This window comes from Muntiacus reevesi, chromosome 1 (assembly GCF_963930625.1).
Source record: "Muntiacus reevesi chromosome 1, mMunRee1.1, whole genome shotgun sequence".
NCBI classification, from domain to species: Eukaryota; Metazoa; Chordata; class Mammalia; order Artiodactyla; family Cervidae; genus Muntiacus; species Muntiacus reevesi.
Genome location: NC_089249.1, coordinates 128,287,273 through 128,300,042, shown reverse-complemented (window position 1 = coordinate 128,300,042; position 12,770 = coordinate 128,287,273). Strand labels below are relative to the sequence as shown.

The 12,770-nt window shown below is 34.1% G+C and overlaps 1 protein-coding gene across 1 annotated transcript in view; it reads left to right on the top strand.

The window, feature by feature from the left end:
• ST6GALNAC3 (ST6 N-acetylgalactosaminide alpha-2,6-sialyltransferase 3) overlaps positions 1–9,107 on the top strand; it is a 614,185-nt gene extending 605,078 nt beyond the window's left edge. The window contains exon 4 of the mRNA XM_065910820.1: positions 8,950–9,107. Within this exon, the coding sequence (XP_065766892.1) occupies positions 8,950–9,076 (127 nt within the window). The 3' untranslated portion in view covers positions 9,077–9,107. The remainder of the gene's footprint in view (positions 1–8,949) is intronic.
• The last annotated feature ends 3,663 nt before the right edge of the window (positions 9,108–12,770 follow it).

Genomic DNA, 12,770 nt, shown 5'->3' with positions numbered 1-12,770 from the left:
ATTAATACTGTGCAAATGCATCTGCGGATCATGCAGAGGTGTAGGTGGCTCTTCCATATGGGGCAATAGAAGAAACAACAACAAAATATATATATATATATACATTTAACAGTCCAAAGTATGTGTTCAATGAAACCAAATAACATCTAACAGGAACAAACGTAAAACCAGGCACTTAGGTTCAAAAGATACAGGAGCATGACTTAACAATAGTATTTATAAAAAATATTTAGAGGTTTTTGAAGAATCTAAGATGTAGCAATTTTAAAAGGTCATTAAGACCTAAGATGTTAAGAGAGTCTAAGAACAAGTAGCAAGGTTTAGGATTAATCAGACCACTTCTGAAATAATTTTAAAACTCATTTTTACTTGATTTCTAATTGGACAAGAAGTAAATTTCCACTGTCAAAAACATTGAAAAGACAGAAATGTATGATATTCATTATCACACTTCTTGGTATTTCTCTGGTACTTTTCTATAGATACTAGATAAATTACATAAATATAAAATGTGCTATTTAATATCCTGCTTTGCTCCTTAATAAGAAATCACAAACATTTTCCCAATGTCACTAAATTATCCTACAACATTTTCAGTTGCTACATTTTGCCATAATCTATTTAACCATTTTTCTATTGTCATTTTTTTCTATATGATTAATAAGTTTGTTTTTGAATTTTTGAACACTCCTCTGATTTTTTAAATTTTATTATTCCAGCATATAGTGGTGTCTTCTTCCCTGCATCCTTGTCAAAAATTGGTATTTTTTTCATCTTTGCCAATTTTATCTATGCAAAAAAGGGTGACTAGCTTTAATTAGCATTTAATTGATTATCATGGAAGGTAAATATTTTTGCACATTTTTTGACACTTTATATTTTTTCCTTTCATGAGTTAGCCCTTCCAATATTTGTCTATTTTTCTATCACAGTGAGAGTCACAACACTTTGAAGATACAGACAAATAAGAATCCATTCAAAAGAGAAGAACCAGGATCACTTGAGAACTGGAAGTCATATCACACCAGGAATTGAAAACATTTATCTGGATTGATAGAATGCTTAAAGGAGAAACTAAATTCAAACATTTTAAAAGTATTAATGGAGGTGCAAGATTAGTGTTAAACTCTGTGACTCCATTGGACAGAACTAGAGCCAATGAATGAAATTTCAGATTATATCTCAGGAGAACGTTTAGAAGAGTCCAGAAGTAAAGTGTGGATTTTTAGAATGAGTGGATTTGTGTGACACCTTTTCAGATAGATCAGACCATCTCCTTGTTCAGTGTTTCACGCAGTTAGAAATTTGGACTTACTGACTCTACCCCAGACCCCTTAAGAGACCACATTCTGTGAGATAGGATGCAACTCTGAGTGGGAAGTTTTCACACTGCAGCTGTGAAAAAGTTAGCCTCAAGTGGGTGTATTTTGGGAGGCCCTTGCTTTACCAGGACTGTATTCAGAAGACATTTTTTTAAAACAAATTATTTCTGATGATGGCAAACGTCGCCAAATTCATGTTCAGAGTTGACTCTTGAATTCTGCGGATACATTCCATCGCTGCTAGGTACACACACACAATTTCCCTGATAGTCCGATTGTTAAGACTTTGACGTGCTTCCACTTCAGGGGACACAAGTTTGATCCCTGGTCTAGGAACTAAGGTTCCACATGCCACAAGGCACAGCCTCTTCATCAAAAAAAAAAAGTTAAAAAAAAAAAAATCTGCTTTTTGGGCTTCTCTGGTGGCTCAGACAGTAAAGAATCTGCCTGCAATGCAGGAGACCTGGGTTTGATCCCTGGCTTAGGAAGATCCCCTGGGGAAGGGAATGGCATCTCATGCCAGTATTCTGACCTGGAGAATTCCGTGGACAGGGTAGCCAGGTGGGCTACAGTCCATGGGGTCGCAAAGAGTGGGACACAACTGAATGATTTTCACTCTTTTCACTCACACATACCCTAACAGACACACCCTACATCACCACCACCCCCAGCTTTACAACTGCCTAACACTGACTTCATTCTTGTAACACTTCACAAGGAACCATAATTTCCTTTGCTTCCCTGTGAGGGAAATTTGTTCACATTTCATATATCCACGTTTTTATATACTTGCTATTGTGCTAAATCTTTGAAATGTAATGACTCAAGAAAATTACATTTAGTATCATAGCATTCCTCATGTTGGTAACTTATTATAATGGATATCACTGTAGATTTAGGAGTCATTTATATTGTCCACCTTTTCCTATTACTGCTAGATTAAATAAATTTTTCATATTGAATTTAGTTACATTTTTCAGTTTTCTAATCTGTAGCACTCACTTTCAGTATATTTATAGTCCTTTTGTCTGATTTTGTAGTTTCAAAATAATGCCCTAGATATTTTAAGTTTTGAACTATCAATGCCCTTTTCAAATTGCCCTCTTAAGATTTTTGTAAAATAATATTCTCCATAATACAACTTTAAATTACCTGCCTTTTCCTTTACTAGACTTAATCCAAGAAGGCTAATTGAACATTAAGCATTTTAATCATCCCACACCGTCAAACCTGTCTCCTTGTTACTGGGACCTGAATAAGCCATGAGCTTAACTGTGTTCCTGGCAATGCAACTAGAGATAAACGTCGATAATATAATTGGTGTATAACTAAGGAATTAGTCCTGATCTTTAGTATCTATAAAAAAATTATTTCAACAAATATGCATTGAATATAACCAAATTCATGGTACTTCATTAGAGCTTTGGAAAATACGGAAATGGGTAGACTGTAGTATTTATCTTCATGGAGTTTACTGAAGAACTAGAAACATAAATCATAATTTCTGGTAATACCTGATGGCCCAGGACAAGAAAATAAACAAAAGAATGAGGTAAACAAAAATATATGTCTTATGGAAGAATAAGAAGTATAAGGAAATGATGATTCAGATATAAAAATTGTCATTGCATTATAAGTGCAGGTAATGTTCAAATACATCTATAGGGTGAATATACCATGTGTTATGACTATATCATGTTAGATCTCAGGAAGTGCATTTTGAACCACTATTAGCAATGCCTTTTGGAAATCATTAATATAGGAGATAGTCATCAAGACATAAAGATGCTTTCATCTAAAACAAGATGAGGCTTCTTGATAGCAGTATCTTGTAGATTAGCAATGTTTATTTGAAAATGTAGGGGTTATTTTTGGAAAATGAAATAAATATGTCCACAATACAGTACAATAAAAATATCTTTTCCCCTGTATTATCTGAAATTTGCTAGCCTTGACTCCAGTCAATGCTTTGGTACTATTTTTAAATGTATTCATTTAGCAAATAACACCTTTAAAGGACATTTCAAAGTAAGCTGTAAATTCAAATAACATCAGATGTGGAACCAATGTAGGTAAATATGGATCCATTTTATCCTGTTTATCCGTGTAGATCAATTAGTCTTGTGTTATTATTCTCTATATGCATTCACTCTCAGCTTTAGGAGTTATCATGAATGTGAATTACCCTGATTATGCTTTTTCTCATGATGGTTTTATATATACTTATCTACTGAGCTTGAATGAAAATTTTCTAATGTAGTGATATGCATCTAATTGAAGACTTAAACAGAGCTAAGAAACAGACTGGGAAAGCAGAAATCATAATATGCACCTGTCCTGATTGTCAGTAGTCTACAGTTTCCAAAGAAAATCTAATGAAGGAATCACACTTTTTCCTTTGATTAAATAAGTTTCATGACCTAAATAACCTACTTACTCTGGGAAACATTTCTGTCCTGTGCAGTAGTTACCTTGAATGGGGAATAAGGTAAAGGGAGAGGAGAGAGGTAGTTGCAAGATCAGATATTAGTAATTTTGTGTCTCTTCTCAAGCTCTGTGGTTATCTTACATTCTTTTTAAATGGTTGGTTCTCCTTCTCCATTACATACCAGTTCTCATGAGTTATGGTCATTGAGTCCACACACAAAAAAAGATTCACATATATTTGGTCAATTGATTTTCATAGAGATGTCAAAGTAACTTAATGGAAAAAGAATAGCCTTTTCAACATGCGGTGTTGAAATAACTGGATATCTACATGAAAAAAAAAAAATCTCAATTATTTCCTCACACCATACAAAAAAATTAACCTGAAAAGGATGATTGATCTAAGCTTTGAGGATAAAGCAAACAAACAATTTTAGAAGAAAACAAAGTATAAAATCATCATGACTTTGGGTTAATAAAGATTTTTTAGTATATAAAAATCATAAAAGAAAAATATTAATTAATGAGACACAATCAAATTTAAACTTTTTTTGGAAAGACCCTGTTAAGAAAATGAAAATACAAGCCACAAAGAGGAAAAGATACTTGCAAATGACTCACTCTGAATAGATATGAATTCTTAAAACTAAATAATAAGAAGACAAACATTTGATTTTAAAATAATTTAAACATATGCCTCACAAGAAAAGATATAAAAATGATCAATAAACACTTTAAAAGGTGTTTAACATTACAGTGAACAGGAAGTATCAATTAAAACTGAACACTTTACTAGGGATGAGGGACATATTAGTAAAAAAATTCAACATAGTTCTTGCCTTTATGGAGTTTATAGTATAATGATAGAGACAAACAAGTTAATAGACTTTCACAAACAATTGGATAAATGCTGAGATAGAAAAAATACAGGTGCTTTGGAGATGATGACAGAGGAGATCTTATTGCAGACAACAGATTGGACAAAAAGATTATCAAAGCAAGCTTTCTGATAAAAGTGCATTTAAGTTGAGATCAATAAGATGAACAGAAACAAACTGAATAAAAGGGGTATGAAGAATATAAGCATGGATGAGGAGCGGTCTAATACAGAAAATCATGATGAAGAGAGAAAGCAAAAGTTCAAGAATCTAAAGGAAGTTTACTACAGATGGTTGGAGAAAAACCACAGGGGTGAGAGGTAGAAGGTGTCAGTAAGAGATAAATGAGCAATTCAATCAGATATCAGATCACGTAAGTCTTCATATCTTGTCCTATGATATTTTATCTTTATTATGAAAACAGCATATGGAATGCATAGAAAAAAAAATCCAAATTTGAAAGAAGTAAAACTGTCACTATTTGCAGATGACATAATACTATACACATAAAATCCTAAAGCTGCCACTAAAAAAATTAGAACTAATAAATGAATTCAGCAAAGTTTCAGGATATGAAATTAATATACAGAAATCTGTTGTAATTCTATATACTACCAACAAGCTGTCAGAAAGAGACATTACAAAAACCATCCAGCTTAAGATTGCACTAAAACAAATAAAATACCCAGGAATAAATCTAACTAAGGAGGTAGAAGGCCTATACTCAGAAAACTCTAAGACATTGATGGATTAACTTGAAGAATGAATTGGAAGAATTAATATTACTAAATGACCATATTGCCCAAGGCAATCTACAGAATCAATGTGTACAGCATGGGGAATATAGTCAGTAATAATGTAATATGGAATTTCTCTTGTGGTCCAGTGGTTAAGAATCCACCTGCCAATGTAGGGGACACAGGTTCAATCCTGATGCAGGAAGATTTCACATGCCATGGGTCAACTAAGTCCCTGCACCACAACTACTGATACCTATGGACCTTAAAGTCTATGCTTCGTAACAAGAGAAGCCACTGCAATGAGAAGCCTGTGCACTGAAATTAGAGAGTAGCTCCTTCTCACTGCAATTAGAGAAAGGCCATGTGCAGCAACAATGGCCCAGCACAGCCAAAAATAAATAAATAAATAAATAAAAATTTTTTAAAAAGTTAAGATGAAACATGCATCATGAATATTAATGTATAGAAGGAAAATTGTAAGATCTCAAAAAAGACAAAAAAGTCTTTGATATTTGATGTTCTGAATGAGCAACATTTATTATTCATTTAAAATCCATTTACTTAACAAATTTTTACTAAGTAATTGTTGGAAGTTTAAATAAAAATAGTCTGGGGCATTTTTAAGGTAGGAAAATATAATATTTCAAATTAGTACTCAAGCCTGGTGCTAGGTTATCTATATCACAGCTGGAATGTGGCAAAGGGACAGAAAAAAGTAGTAAAGATCTTTCAGATCTATACACGTATGGCTAAAATAAAGTTGAGATTTCTTATCTGGCTCTAATGATAGAAAATATTCCTGACTTGGGGACACAAAGTGACATTTCAGAACTCCTGGCAGAAAGAAGAAAGTTAACTTTAGAATATATTACTATAAGTAATAATTTCAGGAACTTATCTGATTGTTATCCTTCTCAAAGGAAAAGCTTGAGGAATGATATAGGTATGAAACTGAAGAAAAAATAAGATACTCAACCAAAAGAAAAGAAAATTACATCAGGTATAATATTGGGTTCTCTTATTGCCCACTGTATTAAGGTTGGATAGCTGTTCTTTTTCTTTTCTCAACACACATTCTTTTCTTGTCCCTGTATATTCATCCAGTAACAAATCATGATCATGCAGGTAGTCCAGGATGGGCCTGTTGTCCACAGTGGGCCAAAGTTTGTTCTGTATCACATTGGCCATGATAATTGGTTTGGAACGGGTATCTATCCCAAGAAGAAGCCATCAGATCTCTTTCCCATGACTGATGCATAGATTCTGGGAGAACAAAATTAACTCTTCCCAATGGCATTACTGCAAAGTTATGCTAACAAGCTCTCTGGCCAATAGTTGTTGCCTCTTTGATGAGAAAAATGCCCGTGTTGCATACAAGAGGAGATAAAAGTTTTCTGGTTGGTGATACTTTTGAACCCTCAAAAGTCATAAATGATGCCATTCCAGTATGTTTCTCAGGATTACATGAGTCAATAAATGCCTCCCTATTCTCTTTTGCTTCTGAGAAACTGTCTAAAAACAAAATTTTACTTTTGCTATTTTGTTATTTGTTGTTGAACAATCTAGGCTAATAAAATCTACCAACAATATGAAGGTCACATGTTTTGAAAGATACTGTCTACTACATTGCACTTATTAAGTAAAAGCATTTGTTTTACATTTTTAATAACTGAGAAATTTTATATCTATTATAAAATTTTAATAAGAATAAGAAAACAAAAATTACTAATTGAGCTGACAAAATTCCAACTAAAGGAAATAAATGTAATGCTTCACTAAACTTTGAAAGCTTAATTAAAGGTAAATATACCATTACTGTGAAGTTTTTCAAAATATCACAAAAGTTTTGGGATCTACTTGACTATCTTCAAAGTGCTTGAGATTCCAGACACTCCACTGTGGAAATTATGCTCTCAAAGATAAATCTCTCATAGCATTTATAATATAACAGTGTAACACATGATTTCCATGCCTATATCCCCCATCAGACCTTCAAATTTTTGGAAATAGAGAGTGGTTCAAAAATCGCCGTCTTTCCCCTAATATATGCTTTTTCCAGTCTCCCATAATGACAGGGATTCTACTTTTTGACTGGGAATATAATCACATACCTTTGCAGATGGGAATAAGCATCTTAAATTCTGGTCAATGACATGTAAGCATAGATATTGTATAAGCATGAGGCTGATACTTTCTTTAAAAATAGCTGACAGTCTTCTAATATCATTTAAGGAGTAAACACACTCCACTCTACCTCCCACTGATTAAAACTAAAATGATACAGCTACACCAGAAACACCTGGGCTATTTCTAATAATGTTAAGCATGTAACTACTTTATGATCTAAGCATTTAAAAATGAAATTTATTCAGAACAAAAACATATATGTGAATATTTATATTAATATTATTTAAAATCACCTCAACTGGATTAATTGCGGTATATCTACACAGTGGGATATTGCTCTGTAATAAAAAGAATAAGCTATTATTCACACAAAAATAGGATGGATTTCAGTTACATTATATTATATCAAAGAAGGAGCTTCCTAGTTTGTGCAAGTTGTAAGAATCCACCTGCCAATGCAGGAGATGCAAGAGACGTGGGATCGATCCCTGAGTTGGAAAGATTCCCTGGAGAAGGAAATGGTAACCCACTCCAGGATTCTTGCCTGGAAAATTTCATGGACAGAGGAGCCTGGTGGGCTACAGTCCATCGGGCCACAAACAGTCAGATATGACTGAGTGACTGAACATATAACATGTAAGAAACCAAAACTAAAAAGTTGAGTGCTTTTATGACATAATTCTGTTTATATGACATTCTGTAAAAGGCAAAACTATAGAAATAGAGAACAGGCCAGCAGTTGCCAGGGGTTGGGTTTGTTGAGGAAGCTGATTACAAAGAGGTAGTATGAAGAAATTTGGGGGCTGATGGAATTACTCTGTGTTTTATCTGTGATGGTGAATCTGAGCAGGACCCTTTGGGGCTCCCTGAAGCCCTTCAAACAGTTGCTAATCTAGAAAGGGAGTAGCAGCCAAGGAACAATAGAGCACCCTAGGGGCAGAGTCCTACTTCCACCTCAAGGGATACACGTAACATTATCTCTGAGCTTTTTACAGAACCAAAACCCCCACTGAATGGAAGACAGTAGCATTCTTCATTGCAGAGAACTAACTCAGCAAGAGACCACTTGAGGCCAGATTCAAGGAGTGCAGACTCTGCACACACCCTGATTCTTATCAGCAAGTCCCCCCTTCAACCATTGCTATAAAACTCCTCACCAAATCTTCCCAGTTGAGACACACAGTTTTGAGGGACGTGAAACCACTTTCCCTGGCAAAGCAGTAAAGCTATTCTTTTCTACTTCAGCCAAAAATCTGTCTCTGAGATTTGATTCAGCACCAGTGCACAAGAGGCCGAGTTTTCAGTGGTGGCTACCCAAAACTACATATGTGCTAAAACTCAAAACTGTATGCAAAAAGTTGATTTTTCAATATGTAAACTAAAATAATAATAATTAAAAGGCTTTTAAAACTGGACAGCTGATACGCAAACTTTGTCCCTTCTACTTTGTCCTAGGAACACGAATGTCAGTTTGGACCATGACAACATGGATGGTGGAAATTACCTGGAAACAAGCGATATACTATATCTCTACTGCATATTATTTTGGAATTTTCTGTTAGCAGCAGTCAAACTATTCTAATTAATATAGTCAGTATCTTTCATTTAATGATCCCCCCAAATCTAATAATGTGTGCACTCGGTAAATAACTATTGGGCAAATAAAGATTACTTTATTTTATTTATTTATTTTTTTAGTTCAGTTTCTTTTTTTTTTAATTTTTTTTATAAAGATTACTTTAAATGAAATGTTACCAATTAATTATCAAAATACTGTATTCCTCAGTTAGGCAAGCAATAAAATATTGTTAAAACCATTTCACTAATGAGTTGAAAGAGAAGTGTTTATCATCATATTCTTACCTGGTAAGATGACAAATTTAGTTGAGTCTGTCCTAGATAAATCAGGCATTATATCTATGGAACCACCATATGAAATAATCCAGGTAGCTAATTTAAAGCTATTCAATCTAAATACAACTGTCAAACTCTCTCCTGGCTCAGGTTTCCAGGACTCTGACTGGTGTTATCCCTGTCCACATTTTCCTGGACTATTCAATTTATAATAAAATTCTTGTTTTGGAGATTCTGAATTCCCAAACACTCCATCATATATATCAGATTCTAATACTGCAATTTGTTGGAGTATTAGAATGCCTTTTTATATGTAAAAAAAGGCAATACTTCAGAGGTGCCTTTACTTTGAAATAACCTTTGCTAAATCCTGTGAACAAGCACCTCACATTTAAGAATTTCCTGTAGCAATGAGAACAACACTTCAACAATTTTCTTGAAATCCAGTTGCTCATTCAATAATTATGCATTTTCCACAGTAAGGATTAAATCTGGAATTTGGAAGATGCTCTGGTTTCATCCTGTCTAGGCTGTCAACCTTTTTCATCATATATATCACCACATGCACACACACACACACACACACACACACACATGCCTGTCTCTCCTATTTTGGAAATAAGTATTCTTTTCAATACTTTTCATATCCCTGTCTGCATCTACCTAGCTCTAGTATTTGCAGCTTCCCTGGTGGCTCAGAGGGTAAAGCGTCTGCCTGCAATGAGGGAGACCTGGTTTCAATCCCTGGGTGGGGAAGATCCCCTGGAAAAGGAAATGGCAACCCACTCCAGTATTCTTGCCTGGAAAACTCCATGGATGGAGAAGCCTAGTGGGCTACAGTCCATAAAGTCGCAAAGAGTCGGACATGACTGAGTGACTTCACTTTCACTTTCACTAACATTAAAACATTTCTTAAAAAAGTAGCAATAATAAAAACCATAATTCAAAAGACTAGAAAAGGAAAAATAAATATTCTTATAGCGAGTCATTGAACAAAGGGAAAGAAGGAAATGGATAGACATTTTCAGCAACACATTTATCAGTTGCTTGCCCCTCTCTGGGCCTTTGGTGTATGTATTTATGGTTCCTCTGGTGCCATAGCTGCTGTTGGACTCTAGAGATTAGACCTCTTTTCTGCAATGTATCAAAATGTGATTATGGTTTTGGATCAAAATCAGAGGAGCACTTTGAGGCCTTAAGGCTCTGAACTCTGACAACACGAGGATGTCAGATCAAAGTGTCAGTAGCAGAACACCTATTTCGTGTAGGATGAATAAATCCTGGGGAGTTAAAGGTGTTCAGAATTTCTGTGTCTGACTTTTCTGACATTATTTTAAAACTTTGATGTAGTTTAGCTGGCTCACTTTTCTGAGTCTATAGCCACCTATCACAATAACTCTTCAATAGCATCTTTATGGGAAATTTTAACTCGAAGAAAATGAGTTTAATATTTTTTTAATTGGGAGACTCTCAATAAAAATTTATTAATTCAGCCAGTCAGAATTAATACAGTATATACATATGTATATACTATATGTAGGGAGAGATGTTATAAGTAAAAGATCAACCAGTCTTTTAGGAGTTTATCACCTATAGTAAAGATAAAATATGTACATCAAAAATTACAATTTGAAAAGCACAATAGGTTCTGACTCTAGTGACGGCATGCTAACTTGTACAGGACTAACTTATACTACCAAGAAAAACTTGGAAGGCTGAATAAAATATGAACCAAAAAAAAGGGGGTTCTGTTAGAAAACATTGGGAAGCCATCAAGGGAGCAAGATTCTTAGAGAACGGAAGTACAAAGAGAGAAGCCTGACACTTGGCTCTGCTTTTCCCTTCAAAGCATTGGCTGATTTGTAGGCAGGCTTTGAGAGGCTGAGAAGCTAAGCAAAATTTTAGACTAATAGGGCTTGGAGTAAAGAAATTCAAGTTTGAGGCCCTCAAAGAGAAGAGACCATGGTAAACATCTAAAGTTTCCAGTTGATATCTTTGAAAGTATCACTCAGGAGAAAAAAGGTTAACAAGAAATAGACCAGCCCCATATGAAACGAGATTCCAATCATCCCTATTCTCAAAGTGAATTAAAGTAATTTATCCCCAGGCTAACTGCCTTCTAGCAGGAAAAAACAAAAACAAAAACAAAACCTCTCAAAGAAAATATTTCATATGACCCTAAATCAAATTATAACGAAGTTTTTTTTTTATATGTAAGCTCCAAAAATTTTTTATTAAAAATTTATTAGGCAAATCAATAGAAGAGACCAATGAGGGAAAAAAGTAGATAACAGAAATGAACCTATGGAAAATACAAATATTGTAGTTATCACATATAAAACAAAAATATCTATGACCAATATATTCAAGAAAAATATGTCAAGATGAACAGTTCAACAGATAAATAAAAAATTTGAACTGCCCTGGTGATCTAGTAGTTAAGACTCCATGCTCCCAAAACAGGGGGCCTGGGTCAGTCCCTGGACAGGGAATGAGGTCCCTCATGACTATAGGCTACAACTAAAACCCAGCACAGCCAAATGAAAATTAAATAATCAATTTTTTTTAAGAAGGAAAACAACTCAGGTACAGAAAGAAATATTTGTGTCCAAAGAGTGAAACTGAATAATGCAATCACAGATCAGCACCACTCGTTCTTCCCCCCACCAGAAAAAATCAAATAGAAATTTTACAAGAAAATTACAAAAACTGAAAATGAAACTCAATAGATGAGTTCAATAGCAGACTGGACTAGCTGAAGAGAAGAGAGACCAGTGAACTGAATGATAGGTTAGGAGAGATCCAAGTTTGCACAGGAAAAATTTAACCTGCATGTAATTGAAGTCCTAGAAGGAGAAAAAGAGTGCACATATTTGAAGAAATGTGGTCAAAAGTTTTCTAAAACAAGAAAGATATCAAGCCATGGATTCAAGAAACACTTTAAACTCCAAGAAGGATAAACACAAAGAGCGCAACCCTTAAACATCTCATAATACAGTTGGGAAAAAAGGAAGGGAAATTCTTAAAAAGGGTTAAAAGGAGAAAAAAAAACAAAATAATCAGTTCAAAGGAGCAACAATAACACTGACAGATGGCTTCTCAATAGAAGTAATAAAACCAGAAGATAATGTAATGCCATTTTCAATACTGCCAACTTCAGATTTTCAACCAGTGATAATATCCTATAAGTATGAAATCAAAACAAAGGCATTTTCACAAAAATGTATTTTTCACCAGTAAACCTAGGATGAAAAAGAGATGAAAGGATTTCTTATGACAGAGATAGAAATCTGTCCTAAATGGAAACAAAGAAATATCAGAAGTAAATAACACAAAACAATAGAAAGATTTGATGTGTAAGCAAATACATATTGATAGCATATGATCAAGTTGTGAAATTTAAAATATGCTAAATAGAAATA